The sequence below is a fragment of the Galeopterus variegatus genome, unplaced genomic scaffold, assembly GCF_000696425.1.
Source record: "Galeopterus variegatus unplaced genomic scaffold, G_variegatus-3.0.2 Scaffold2158, whole genome shotgun sequence".
In the NCBI taxonomy this organism is placed as follows: domain Eukaryota; kingdom Metazoa; phylum Chordata; class Mammalia; order Dermoptera; family Cynocephalidae; genus Galeopterus; species Galeopterus variegatus.
Window position 1 is genome coordinate 247,749 of NW_007728269.1, and position 14,634 is coordinate 262,382.

Genomic DNA, 14,634 nt, shown 5'->3' on the forward strand with positions numbered 1-14,634 from the left:
GGTCTTGAACCCCGGGGGGCCCACCCCACTCCTAGGTCTTGAACCCCGGGGGGCCCACCCCACTCCTAGGTCTTGAACCCCAGGGAGCCCACCCCACTCCTAGGTCTTGAACCCCGGGAAGCCCACCCCACCCCTAGGTCTTGAACCCCAGGGAGCCCAACCCACTCCTAGGTCTGGCTCTGGAATCTTGGTCAAGCCACTTAACTTTCCGATCTGGGAAACGGGTATAATATCATCAGCCATTCATTGGACAATGGTTGATTGTGCCCCTCTCCTGGGCCAGGCCCTGAGGACTGAAGACAGACGACCAGGACCCAGTCAGTGTACTGAGAGCCCGCGGCTGCTGATGCAGCCTAAGTCCCCGGAAGCATCAGTACGTCCCCACTGGGACATGTGCAGTGCAGAGCACCGGCCAAGTGAGAGGCGTTGACTGCAGTCCCAACGCCCATGGCCTTGAGTAAACTAGTTAATGACTTGGTGGCCCTGGTTATCTGTCTTCTCAATGCCCCACTTACCGGGAAGCTATACAGATAGAGTAACTTAGCAAGAGAGCAGAGGGGCTGCCTGGTAAGTGAGCTGCCTGGTTAGAGCGTGGTGCTGATAACACCAAGGTCCAGGGTTTGATCCCTGCAGCAGCCAGCCACCAAAAAAATAAAAGAGAGCGAGCAGTTTGGAAATAGTGCCGTTTTGCATGTAAGATGGGGGCTCGTCACTAAAACTCCACAGGAACAAAAATGCAGCGGTGTGGCCGGGCGTGCTGCAGTTTTAAGCCTAAAGGACTCGGAGCCCCAGTGCCAGAGGCGGGCCCTCGGCAGGCAGCCCATCAGGGACGGGCAGCACTGTCCCTGGTGCCCCCGAGCAGCCTCTGGCCCACGTCCAGTTCCTGCTCAGGAGCCGAGCTGAATCTGTAGACACTGAAAAGCACGTGCGTGTGTGCCCCTCACCCAGTAACTGCTGACTGACCAGACAACAGTGTGCCTCGGGCGTCTCAACAGCTCTCGATTTTTTTAAGTTCTCATGTTTCTTTATGGGTTTGATTTAAAAGGCAGGCTAGGGTGGTAATCCAGGGGCGCGGCGTGAGTGTGTGCTCCAGATCAGGCCCACAGATTCCTGTGCGCTCCGCCCGGGAGCCCGGCGGTTGCTTAGCAACCTAACGATCTGTGCAGCCGGGGGGACCAGTGAATAATGTCATTGTGATTCACTGAGCGAGCGAGAGTCGAGCTTCAGAGGAGCAGGGCAGGGTGGGCAGCCGCGGGCAGGCCCTCGCTCCCCTTCTCAAACTCTGGTGATTCTGTTCTGCAGCCATGGGGCAGGGGCATTGGCAGGACCCAAGCACGTGGCAGGTGTGATGCTGCCGTCATTAGCTGACGTCATTAGCTGTCATCTCACGGTGCAGACCTAAAGCAAAGCCCTCATCCCAGGGGTGTCGAGGGGTGGCCTCCCCCATGGAGAATGTTGGATTATCCTTCCCAAGCCACGGAAGAGAAGACGGCTCAGAAGCCTGAGTAGCAGGCAGAGGCTAACATCATTCCAGTACCACTGTTTTCTCTTTCTTAACAAATCCTCCCTGAATATTTTCCTTCTTTATAAGTGATTTTCGCTCTCCCAAGGCAAAGAAACAAGGCTGTGACCTTCTCATCTGCACGTGACAGCGACACCCCTGTTGGTTTTCATGATTCTGGGCAGGGGTTGTGGCTGCCAGGGTCTGCACCCTGCTATCCCTGCATCCGTCGAAAGAAGCTGCTGTTTTTCTCTTTTTAGTTAATTTTGCAGTGTTGTCTCAAGCCATTCCATTTTGTCATTTTCATTTGCTCCCGTGATGGGTGATAACAGAAGAGGGTCGTGCTGAGCCCAAGTAAGTGCCCGGCGGAGATGCGCGTGACCGCGTGTGTGCACTGCCTCCCGCTCTGCCCACAAGGGTTTCAGGAGCCTCCTCTTCACCTCCTGGCCACAAGCACAGCTGCCTACAGAGCCTTTCCTTAAACAAACAAACAAACAGAACAGAGCCCCACTCCCTGGGAACGGCAGGCTCTTTCCACGGTGAGGGTGGAGTGGGCGCCCATCCCCTGGGTAAGAGATGCCCCCTGGCAAACACTGCCCCGGTTTAAGGCAGGTGACATCACTTTGGGGGATTCTCAGGCCTGAGCTTCACGAGCTAATGAGCAACAAGGTCACTCCCCCAGTGTGCTGCGTGCTGAGCCCACGGCAGGTCACAGGCACAGCCACCGAGCAAAGTCAGCTCTAGGGACAGCACATCCGGACCCCGTCCCCCGAGTCTCACCTGAGGAAATGTGTCCTTGTAGGATGTTTTCCCACTTGACCAAAAAATTACCTCTTCGCCAAAGGTGCTTGGCCCTAATTAACACTCAGATCACCTCTGAATTGAGTGTTTTTATACTTTCTCCTAATTTTATTTCTACCATCTTAGTTAGCTATCAAAGTGGGAAAAAATGAGCCTTCCCCAAAACAGACGCGGGTGCCGCAGGCTGTGGAGCGGACACGGTGACCAGCCGTCTGGAAGCGCTGCCTTTTGCTCAAGTGGGAACTGGGAGTGGGCCTTTCTGTTCTATTCGGGCAGGGAGGTGGTGGCGGGGGCGCTGCTGGTTTCCTCTTACATCCTCACTGTGTCTACAGCCCACCTCTCTCTGGAGACCCTAATTCTAGACACCAGAGGGTGCTGGCTCCTCTCCCCTGCATGTGAAGCCCAGCTGGGCTCCAGCGGTTTGATTCGGAGTAACTGAGCCTGGCAGAAGTGGAGTCCTCAGTCTCACCTGGGCTGCCTTGTACCTGTGGGTGTAACCAGGAACCAGGAAAACCAATCACCACTGGGGGTACCCTGCTGTAACAAACCCCATTCTGGGCACCCAGCCCTCCAGGACAGTGCATATGAACACCTTGTGGGTGGAGGGTGTCCTGGCCCAGCACTGTGCACCACCCACCCCTGGAGACACTTCTCACAGCAGGACTGAAGCCCGGTCCATGCACGGCACAGGCCCGCTCCTCCTTTCTCACCGTGGAATATTCCATACTTGAAGTAACAATGGCTGACACCAGTGAGAAAGGTCACAGGCTCAGAGGCGCCTGAGTAGCCAGTTGGTGGTTTTAACCAAATGCATACACATCGGTAGTAAAGACAGCAAACAGCAGAAGGAAAGGACAGAAAGAGACAAGCGAACCGAGCAGCAGCACGGCCTGTCTGCCGCTGGCCCCTCCGCTGAGCTCCCGTGCAGGCTCTGGCCCAGGAGCTTCTTGGTGCCCTGGACTGGGACCAGTGCCTGACCAAGGGGGTTCAAAGCTCACGGGGGTCCTCTCCCCAGCAGTGCTGTTTCAGCAGCTTGGAGATGGACTCAGGACCCCTCACACCCCACCAGTCTCTCACGGGGGGTTGATGAAGGGTCTTTGGGCTTCTCTTCAAGCAATGGTTCTCTAACTGGTCAGCTGTCAATCTCCGAACACAATCACAATGCAAGTTGATGGCACTGTCTGACAGCAGAAGTCCTGGGCTCCAGGGACTTGTCCTCAGGGTCTCCCCGCACACCAGCATCCCTTCCTTTTGTCCTCTCACCCATGACCCTGTCGCTGAGACATCGCAGAGTCCACTGTCATTCATAGTCATAACGTCCATCACCCCTGTGCCGTCCCTCACGTTGTCCAGAGCATCTCCACCCAGGCTGTCCCACCAGGGGAGGGAGAGGAGCCCATTTAGACATGGAGACATGGAGACATGTGGGCTATAAGTGTGCCTAAGCTGGTATTTGGCACAGCCAGGACTCCAACAGCCATCTCTCAAGTCCGGACCCTGAGGGGGACTTGTGGTGGGATGGATCTTTCCAGGAGAGGTGGGGTCCACCCACATGCATGTAGACACGCTTGAAAGGCAAGAGACAGCCACCTACTCCTGCACCTCCCAGCGGCTGTGGCTTTCCCAGGGGCAGTAGCACGGACATGCCTCCAGTTGGGGGGCAGCTGTTCTTTTCTGGGGACAGCCAGAAAGCCTGCCGTGGGCCTTAGTCAAAACCAGTGAGGGAGCCGCCCATAAAGAGACCAGCTCCGTGTAGGTGAGCATGCGGACCACGGACTTGTCGTTACTGAGATGTGACCTCCCCAGGCGAGTCAGCCCACTTCCTCGTTGGGGCCAGCACAGGCTACACCTAGAAGACTTGGGTCTGTCCCCGTTCCAGCTCCAAGGGCTTTACCTGCCCAGCCAGAGCAGGAAGGGCACATGGGGACTTCCAAGGACTCTCGTGGCCACTGCTGGGGAAAACGGGGTCCCTTTCGTATTTCTGCTTTTTGGTAAGGATTATATATCCTCCTAGTGAGTCTCTCACACGAAAGGGGCTAAACAAAATACATAAATGCACCCGACTCATTCTGCAACAAAACCATCCATCAGTGTGGGACAGTGTGACCTTGTAAAGCAAACCCTCTCAGTAGGTCAGCTCGGTGCACACGGAACTGACAGACTTCTTGTTCTCTGGGTTTGTGGGTGAGTGCCCCAAGTAGCTGTGGGGGTTGCAGTTAATGAAACAGGGCCAGCCTGGGAAGCATCCTTCCCTGCACGTGTCTGTTTAAGCCAAAAAGCTGGAGGACTGCCAGATGCTTGAGAGAGAGGGTCTCTCCTCAACGTGCTCTCCCTTCTACCTGCTGAAATGGAGGCAGGCCACTTCCTCGAGAGGTACTGGTGATGTCACCAGGCATGATCCTCCCAGGGACAGGACTTCACTCTGGCCCTGTCTTCATGCCTGGCCCGAGTGAGCCTTTACATGTGACTTGCTGGCCACCCTCACCTCTCCCCAGCTGCTCCTGTCCTGGGTTCGGGTGAGTGGCTGGCTTGGTGTGCTCTGGAGTCTTCCTAGAACTGCCTCCTGCTCCTTTCTCCCCCGCCCCCATCCTGGCATGGCAAAGCATTTGCTCACTGCCAGTGCACCTGCCACTAGACATTCTGGTGTGGTTTGAGTGTCTTCCTCCCCTTCCTTGGTGGTCTGCATCCTGTTGGCCTGACTTGGTGACCTGGCTTGTGATGGTTTTCTCTGTTGCTGTTTCAGAAGCCCGGAGATCATGAGCACAGTCTCAGGTACACGGAGCACGACAGTCACTTTCACTGTTCGCCCTGGCACCTCCCAGCCCATCACCCTGCAGAGCCGGCCTCCTGACTACGAAAGCAGGACCTCAGGGACCAGACGTGCCCCCAGCCCTGTGGTCTCACCAACAGAGCTGAGCAAAGAGATCCTGCCCGCCCCTCCGTCCGCTGCCGCCGCGTCCCCTCCCACTCTCGCAGACGTCTTCAGCCTTCCCAGCCAGCCCCCTTCCGGGGACCTATTTGGCTTGAACCCCGCGGGACGCAGCAGGTCGCCCTCTCCATCAATACTCCAACAGCCAATCTCAAATAAGCCTTTTACAACTAAACCTGTCCACCTGTGGACTAAGCCAGATGTGGCAGATTGGCTAGAAAGTCTGAACTTGGGTGAACATAAGGAGACCTTCATGGACAATGAGATCGACGGCAGTCACCTGCCAAACCTTCAGAAGGAGGACCTGATAGACCTTGGGGTGACTCGAGTCGGGCACAGGATGAACATAGAAAGGGCTTTAAAGCAGCTGCTGGACAGATAAGGACGGCTGGCCTTCCCCTTTACAGACTGCTGCTTGTTATAAGTAGAGATGGGCTTACACTGAAATGTTTGGAGAGCCGAGCCAAGTCTGTGAGCACCAGCCCCGTTCCATGGGTTTGTCTCCTGGTACCCAAAGAAATGCTAAGTGTGTCCACGGCGTGGCTGAGCAAAGGCCTCGACACCCCCTGGCTCTCTGCGTCAGGGGACTAGGGGAGAGAGCTTTTCTAACACGGAAGGAGATTCCCCACCTGCCTCCCAGCATGCAGGTGACCTCACCCTGCCGGGCCCCAGAGGCTCCCCGCCGGTGTCACACGGGATTCTTGCTGTTGCAGGCAGACACCTCCTGAGACCTCCGTCCTCTGCTCTCCGGGCAGCTGTCACCGCCCTGGCCCTGGCCCGAGGCCTTTCCTCAGTGCGTGGCCTCTTGGAGGACGCTGATGCTCCCATGCTCCTTTCTCTTTCCTGTACTTTGCTTGTAGTGAGATGCTCCCAGACAGGTTTGTCTGGTGCCCTTCTTAGGCCTGAAAGGTAGAGAAATTTTTTTTCCTATACAGATTCTTTACCCCGTCTCCTCCTGGGACGTGCATCCGTGGTTCTTTGGCCATGAGGTTCTTGGCAGTGGTGGGGAGTTGAACAGGATCGTGCCCGGCTTTGCTTAGCTTGCTTTCTTTATTTCTACAAACCTATGAGCATAATTCCAAGGTGGCCAAACAGATGTCACACGGAGTTAGTCAAAGCACAAAGTCACGATTCCAAGGAGGAGGGGAGACCTGGCCATGGGAACCAGCCAGCGTGTGCTGCCTGTGTCCAAGGTCTCCCTAAAGACAAGGGCAGTTGTCTGCCAAGAGGATCTATCTAGAATCAAGAGAAAGGGTTTCTCTGCCTCTCAAAATTCTTGTTGAATTGCTGAGTGCTGAGCTCTTACAAAGATCAGAGCAGGTGAGCGTCCACTTTGACATGAGGACACGGCTCACGGTAGTCCACGTGCTGCCACCAGGTGAAACGGTATCTTCACTGAGAGCTGTGTCGGGTACAGTGACCTCAGTTCTAGCCCGGCCAAGGGTGAGCATCTCCGCTGAGACAGCCCTTTTGTTCTCGGAGGCCAGATAAGATGGTATTTAGGGGCTTTCCCCTTTTTCTCTGGGTGTCCAGGAATCCCACCAGCTGTCTTAACAGTATAACAGGTTCTTTGAGGACCCAGTGGGTAAGGAGTGTAAACAGGCACCGAGGTTGGGAAGAGAAGTGGTGCAGGCTCAGGGAGAAGAGCAGATACGTGGAGAAAGCAAAGCAGGGCCTCCTGGACTGCCGGTCTGGCCTCCCTGGCAGGGCTGTGTTGTCCCTGGAGTCTCTCTCCCCTGTAACGATCCCTCTAATGTCCAGGGGAGGTCGCCCATTGCACATGGGCTGCAAAACGTCCAGTCAGGCTTCCAGCACATTCTCCCACACTTGGAGGATACTGTCAGGTTTTTCGTTTTATTGTGATTTCAGAACTAGCCCAGCCCATCTCTAATTATAAAACATGACTTTTTTTTTTTCATTTTTTTCTTTATGCTCACGACCAAGGGTCTGATTAGGTCTGGAACAGCTCTAGAGTGAACACATAAAATTTAGCAATCTAAAATCTCTTTCTTTACTGCAAGTTTAAATAGTTGTACAGATAGTTTATAAGCACAATATTTTAAGAAAAAAAAAAGTGGCTGGTCTACTAGGCAGCCTTTGTGCCACTTCAGTGCTAGAAAGTTAAAGAAAAAAAAAACTTTTGTGATTTAATAATACTATTTCTGTGGAATAATTATAAAAGTATGACCTTTTTAAATCAACCTTATTTGGATGCATCTGAACCAGCAGAGCTGTGTTATATTTTCTATCTTTGCTAGAACTTCGTAATTGAAGGACAATTATTTCTTCAAAAGTGGTTACAATTCACAATGCAGCAGTTTCTCCAAAAACAAAAACCAAACACACACATCACACACACCCCTTTCCCCCCAAGCCCCGATTGGGAAGCTGAGTCTTCGGACCTTATTCTGTCCCAAAACCTTCTGCAGGTCCATCTTGATATTTGAATTATTCTATCCAGCTTGAAATTAATTGGATATTAAGGCGTTGTGCTTCATGTACTTTCAATTTTTTCCATCGTGAGATGAGTGAATATTACTCGAGAGAAATTTCAAGCCAGGATACTATAGGTGGCCTGCTGAGGCCGCCCCGTATGACAGAAAAGGAAAAAATGGTGGTTGGGCCATTAATCCGTCTTCCATTTGGTGATATTGCAAAATTCATTAAGTATACACTTCATGGCTCTCTTTTCCTTTGCCTACAGTTTTTGTTACCTCTATGCTCAGTGCCAGGCAAAACGCTAGATGAAAGGAGAGTAAAGAAACCGCTGTAGACGGTAACCCGTCACAGCCTGGTGGCTCTGGACCCACGGAGTGGGTGACAGCCGCCTCTTGCTCCCTTCCTAAAAGAGACTGCAAGCCATGTGCCACAAACCAGAGGCAAGCTGACGGGAAGACTCAAGAGCTGATAAGAGTTTGTTTTCACATTGTCTTATTATGGAAAAGTAATAGGACCCATCAGAACCTGCACTGACCAACCAATTAGACCCACGTTGCCGAGGTGAATCGGTCTCCAGCTCTATGTGACCGTTTTGCTACAGAAAGCAATAGTTCCTCATCCAAACCGCCGCCCACTGTTCTCCCCTTTGGGACGTGTTAGGACCAGGCCCTATTCCATGACCCTCTTTAATGGTGGAACAAATGTTAAACTGCTCATATGAAGATCATGTTAATATTATTCCAGGTTTTAAGATCAACTTTTGTTATATACTGTAATTTAAATAAACTGCATTTACATGCCTAGTTTCTGTAATATTGTGTATACAAAACCAAAATTTCTCAAGATGTAAATTATGTACACCTGCCAAGATACCTTCCCCAGGGTGTCTGTGCACATTTTAAGTTAATTCACATAATACAAAAATGACTCAGTGTGACTGTTGGTTTGCTGAATTTTACATATCACAAAGTGAATTATTTGTGGTACTTTAGTTAATAAAATGGTGACTTCTTTTTTCTGAGTTATTGAACAACTAAGCATTACCCAGTTGATCTGGCAATGACTTTTTGTGTGTGGGCCACAAATATTGATTTTCCCATTAACGATTTTTTTTTGTTTTTTAAAATACTAATATGTTTCACACTAAGTTTGTGTAACAACAACATGTGTTTGCATTATCTATGTTGCTGTAACTTTTGTGCTTTTATTCTTTTTAGACTTTTATTAAAAAAAGAAAAGAAAAAAACAAGCTCCTGTAATTTGCACTTTCTCCCAATCCTTAAATCTCTTGTATGGCAACCAAAATTACTGTAAAAAAATAAATATACTATTGCACTAAGGTTGTGGTTCTGATTGCAAACAATGAAAACTGTCTGAATTAAACAAACAAAAAGTTGCCAGACTTGCAATCTGATAGATTATTTGAAACATCATCAGCTTTACCTCCATAAAAGTGACCAGACGATATCTTCCATCAAATAGTAAAAATGCTTGCAGCATTGAGCTGATTTGCCTTAATTGCATTTCCTTAAGGTATTCTCAATGTGTCAATGGAAACAAGTATATTATTTCAGAGCTGTGTAAAATGCCAAAATCGGATTTTGTGAACACTCCTGTAAGCGTGGAGCTGAGGCTTGGCTTTCCTGTTTGTTTTGGGGTGGCAGCAGGGGTGCCACAGAGGAAAAGCCAGATTCGGATCTCTCTCCTCAGCATACGAGTCTCCCCGACATCCCCAGCTGGTGGTCTTCGAGCTGTAAGGCCACGGGAGCTGCAGAACCGGGCAGCCTCTCTGGTTGACATAAACCTAACAATGTTTTGATAAGCAAGCAACATACTAAGGCTTGGAGCAAGAGAGAATGTGTCTTGGCAAAGAATTGAGCCAGGAAGACATGGGCTATCCCTTCCGCTTTAGGGAAGCATACTTTAAACTTAAACATTGAACCTCTTCTTTGGCCTCATCAGTGAAAACTTGTCTTTAGTTCCTGAATGGTGTCTCCTGTTTGGCCCATTCTCCGTTGGAAGAGCAGCCACTGTGTTTCCATGTTCATGAAAAGCTTGAGTCCTCATATCTTTTGTAGTTCACCATTCAATAGTTTCTCCCAAACCTTAGGGCCCCCTTTCCCCCCGCCCACTTCACTGTCCAATGGTTCGCTGCAGACCTCTTTTCCTAGATGAATACATTAGTTTGTCTTGTTAGGAAAAAAATTATTGGAAGACTTTTTTCTTTTACTTGAACTTTATTTAAGGCATTTTAAGAACCGGTGAGCCGGACTGTATCCCTACTCCAGACCTCTTTTCCTAGATGAATACATTAGTTTGTCTTGTTAGGAAAAAAATTATTGGACAGTTATTATTATTATTTTCTTTTCTATTATTATTATTTTATTTTCTATTATTATTATTATTTTCTTTTACTTGAACTTTATTTAAGGCATTTTAAGAACCGGTGAGCCGGACTGTATCCCTGTGTTTGTAGATATCCACGTACACACGTGTGCAAGTGACAGACGTGTCTGCAGTGGCTGGCTGACCACAGCAGCCGCACGCAGCGAGACCGCCTGTGCTTTGTGGGGAACTCGATCATTTCCAATCATGTTTCTCAAACTTCAGCAGATTGATCGCTTCAGTTTTTAATCCATGCTGTATCAGCAATTTTGTTTCCTTCCTGTTCCTGTAACATGTTTCTACATTTCAGAGTCTTTACCATTTTATGTTTAAAATTACAACAATCACTGTTCCTTGCTTCTGCTCTGGAACTCTTTGTTCATAGCAATTCTGAAACTTTAATGTGAGCCTTCAAATAAATACAGAAAAGAAAAAAAAAAGGAAAAAAATAAAGTGTGTGCCTTGGGTGTTTTGAACCTGATCTGCATAAAACCATATTGTATTCAAATGCTGTATATTTAATGAAAGGATAAATATATCTTCAATGTATTAATGTAGCTGATAAATAGTTATAGTGCCTTGTTTTCTGAACTGAGAAGCCCATATCAATGCACAACGTAAAAAAAAAAACGATTCGAAATATGAAATGTTGAGAAGACCCAGACATGATTCTGGAGCCTTTCTCACAAGACTGTGTATTATACACAGTCGTTTAAGTTAAAAAATAAAAAGAAAATTGAAATAAGATTGTGTTATCAATTAATTTTCCATTAAAGGTACTCTCTGCTACATCACTTTCAGTATTTTCATTTAATTAAAATACAAAACATGTTTGAGAATATTCATGGAAAGGAGAAAAGACATTGGACGGACAGGGTCGGGCCGACCTCCCTGTGCTGTGTCGCCCCCCAGTGGCACTCGTTGGTAATGCTCACCGAAACCGGCAGTATCCATCATTTCCACATTTTGTTAAAAATATACAAAATATCCACTGTTAGTGATGGAGGCCACTCATCACAGAAACGCTATTTCCATTTTTCACAAGTTAAAGGAGTGGCAACACGCCTGCTTTTCTTTTAAAAGAAAAATGATGTAAGAAATACATCAGTCTCGTTCCTGTCTCAAACCTGTCGCGCTCTGATTACAGACAGTCCGAGGGGAGACCCCTGAGCAGCCTCTGGTGTCCCAGAAGATGAGTCTGGGGTGCAGTGAGCATTAGAAAGCACCCTCTGCCCGCGGGACTGGCGCATTCACAGCAATAGTGAACGTTTGTGGGACTCCTTGGCTGGTGGGAACAGCAGCCCGCCTTCTCAGGACCCTTCACAAGCAGGCTGTGGCATTCCGTGAGTGTGAGCGTGTGCTTGAGTCACCCCCCCAGACACACCCCAGGGGAGCAAGTAGCTCCTCAGATCTGGGACTGACCTCACAGGGCTATCCTCGGTGCTGCTACTTACCAGGCCAGACGTCAACTGGACATCCGGATGCTTTAGTTTCAGACAAGAGAAGTCGCAGACAATCCAACAATGTGCAGGGGTGGTCAGGTGCAGGCAGCTGAGGCTCCTAGGGGGCCTCTGTTCCACTCTCCTCACGCTGCTGCTGCTGCTGCTGCCTCTGCTCAAAGATGCAGCACATGTCCAGGAATCAAAGGTAGAGCCGCAGCCCTGCCCGTGTCCATGGGGCAAGACAGCCAGGCAGCCCTGCATGCCCTGGGCCCTGTCAGTGGAGGGACAAAGGGGGCGCAGGGGCAGAGGTCAGGGAATGACCAGGTTAACAGGACTGCATAGAGATAACTCACTGGCCATCCACACCCTGTTCTGGTGCCCCTAGAAGGCAAGCCATCCTGGCTTTGCCCACCTGCAGTCTTCCCTGCCCAGGATGGGCACAAAAATAGACCTAAACGTGCTCTCCAAACCCCAGAACCCAGATAGCAGGAGGAGCAGACGGCCTTGAAGCTTCAAGGAGGAGATCACAGCACCAGGCAGAGGTCAGCTTATGTCTGTGCATGGACCTAAGAGGCGGGACAGGCCAGGAGTAGCAGCAAAGCCACCAGAGCTCTCTCTGGGCCAGCACTGTTCAGAGCACTGCACCTGCTGAGCGCCAGACAGTCCTGGGGTTAGAAACTAAGAGCTCACTTCACAGATGAGGAAACTAAGTCTTGCCAAGGTCCACTGCAGGTGGAGAGCCAGGGTTTGCCACACAACCCCATGGCTAAGCCCATTTGCACACAAGAGAACCCAATCAGGTGCCCTGGGAACTGTCGCTGGGCCAGAATCTTCCCTGGATGACAGACACTCCCTCTACTCCCTCTCCCTGTCCCCTTCCAAAGTCACTTGTGCAAGGCGGGGGGTTAGGAGGCTGGATGAGGGGGGTTCCTCCTGGCTGGATCTCCTCAGGGTTGTGGAAAAGGAAGACATAATTCAGACTTAATCTTGGTCACCTTAATTCCCTTGACTGGGACCAGGAGAACCAAGATCTAGGAACCTCTGGCTTTCAGATAGAGAGGACCTGACATTTATAAAAGGCTCCATAGCTTAGAGAGCATGTGACATGGGCATCGGCTTTAATTCTCATGAGAATCCCATGAAGTACCACCAAGATGATGATCCTCTTTACCAAGGAGAAAACCGAGGCTCAGAGGAACCAGATGCTGTCCCCGGGGGCCCACAGGTGGCTGGAGCAAGTTGTCCTGAAGGCTGAGTCCTCACCTGGGCGCAGAGCTGCCCTGGGCCCTTCCTTCCCAGGCCCCCCAGTTAAACTCTTCCACTTGCGGCTGAGTTCCCCAGAGCCCCCCAACACGGTCTCTTGTGGAGCGAATCAGCTTCTGCTGCTTGTGACCAGATTCCACGACATGGCTCCTGACCCCAGTGATGGTGGGTTTTCTCCCACAGCCGCTCCCTGCCAGTGAGAACTGGGCAGCCCCCTCCTTTCCATCCAAAGGCCAAGCAAACGAAGGTCGAGACCAGGAGTCTCGCAGCCACAGACCGCGTTTGGAAGCGTGCTTCCCAGACCCACACGGCTGTGAGCTTACATGAAGCTGAAGGTATGCAGCGGCAGCAGCTGTCCTTGGCCTTGGAGCCTGCCATCCCACTTCCCTGAGTTCAGCAGGGAGTGACTGTGAGACAGGCGGACTCCCAGGCCTCCTCCCAGAATTTGGGTTTAAGGGGAAGGAAGCCTGGGAATCTGCATTTTCAACACACTGCGTTGAGTCTGAAGGGAAGTTTCAGAAACTGCTCCACGTAATTCTGACCCACAGTCAACTGGGGCAAGGGATGGGCAGCAGACAACAGTGCTAAAGTCACAGGCCCCCAGGGTCTTTGGTGGCAGGGCAGCTGGTATACCTGCTGTGTGCACAGTCCCCTATGGCTCCGTTAGTCCACAATTTACACAAGAGGCGGCCCTAAGGACATGTGGTCAAAGTGCGTCCCTGGCCTGGCAGCAGCAGCATCAAATCACCTGGGAACTGGTTAGAAATGCAAGTTCTGGGGCTGGCCCGGTGGCGCACTGGAGAGTGCGCCACTTGGGAGCGCAGCGGCGCTCCTGCCGAGGGTTCGGATCCCATGTGGAGACCGGTTCCCGCTCACTGGCTGAGCACGGAGCGGGCGCAACACCAAGGGTTGCGATCCCATTGCCAGTCAGTAAAAAAGACAAAAAGGAAAAAAAAAAATAGAAATGCAAGTTCTACATCCAAACCCAGCCCACCTCCCTCTCCCCTGCCGTGTCAGAAACTCCGGCAGGGTCCAGCCATCTGTGTGTTAACAAGCCCTCCAGGTGATCCCTGTGCCTGCTAACGCTTGAGCACATAATAAACCTTTAGTCCTGAAGAATAAGCCTACCCCTAACCTCCAGCTGTGTGACGTCAGGGGACGCAGTGGGCAGCTGAAGCCGCTGCAGTAGCCACTGCATAGCCATGTAGCACTGAGCACATGCCCCCTGCTCCCAGCGACCATGACCACCTTATTAGAAAGGGGCCATGCTGCAGCATTGCCCAAGCCCTGCATGTGGCCACCTCTGCGGCAGCTTGTCAGGACACTCAATGCCCAGAGGGAGGGCACCGTGCACCTGGGGTGACCATCCCACTGAGCTTTACTGTCCAGGGCAACAGGAACCTCATCTGAGAACCAGCCAACCTGATGCAGGGCCTGCACCAACCACCAGTCCAGGAACCAGGAGCCTCTCTGCTCCTCACTGCTCTCCTCTGAAACACGCACTAATGACCACTGAAGCCCCAGGACCTCTGTGGGGGCAACGAGGTCCTGCATGGGAAATTGCCAGGCAAAGCAAAAGGGAATATGCAAATATAGGCTGGATTATTTTTTTAATTAATAGGTGATAACACATGTGGTACAAAATTCAAAAGGTATCAGCGGGGGCCGGCCCGGTGGCGCACTGGAGAGTGTGCGCTTGGGAGCGCGGCGGCGCTCCCGCCAAGGGTTCGGATCCCATGTGGAGACCGGTTCCCACTCACTGGCTGAGCGCGGTGCGGGCGCGGCACTGAGGGTTGCGATCCCGTTGCCAGTCCCCGGTACGGGTGCGACACCGAGGGTTGCGATCCCGTTACGGGTCAGTAAAAAAAAAAGAC

General features: G+C 51.1%; 1 protein-coding gene across 1 annotated transcript in view; it reads left to right on the plus strand.

The window, feature by feature from the left end:
- The window catches only part of SHANK2 (SH3 and multiple ankyrin repeat domains 2), a 56,904-nt gene extending 47,894 nt beyond the window's left edge, over positions 1-9,010 (plus strand). Inside the window, exon 11 of the mRNA XM_008580783.1 lies at positions 5,046-9,010. Within this exon, the coding sequence (XP_008579005.1) occupies positions 5,046-5,613 (568 nt within the window). The 3' untranslated portion in view covers positions 5,614-9,010. The remainder of the gene's footprint in view (positions 1-5,045) is intronic.
- Positions 9,011-14,634: the final 5,624 nt, after the last annotated feature.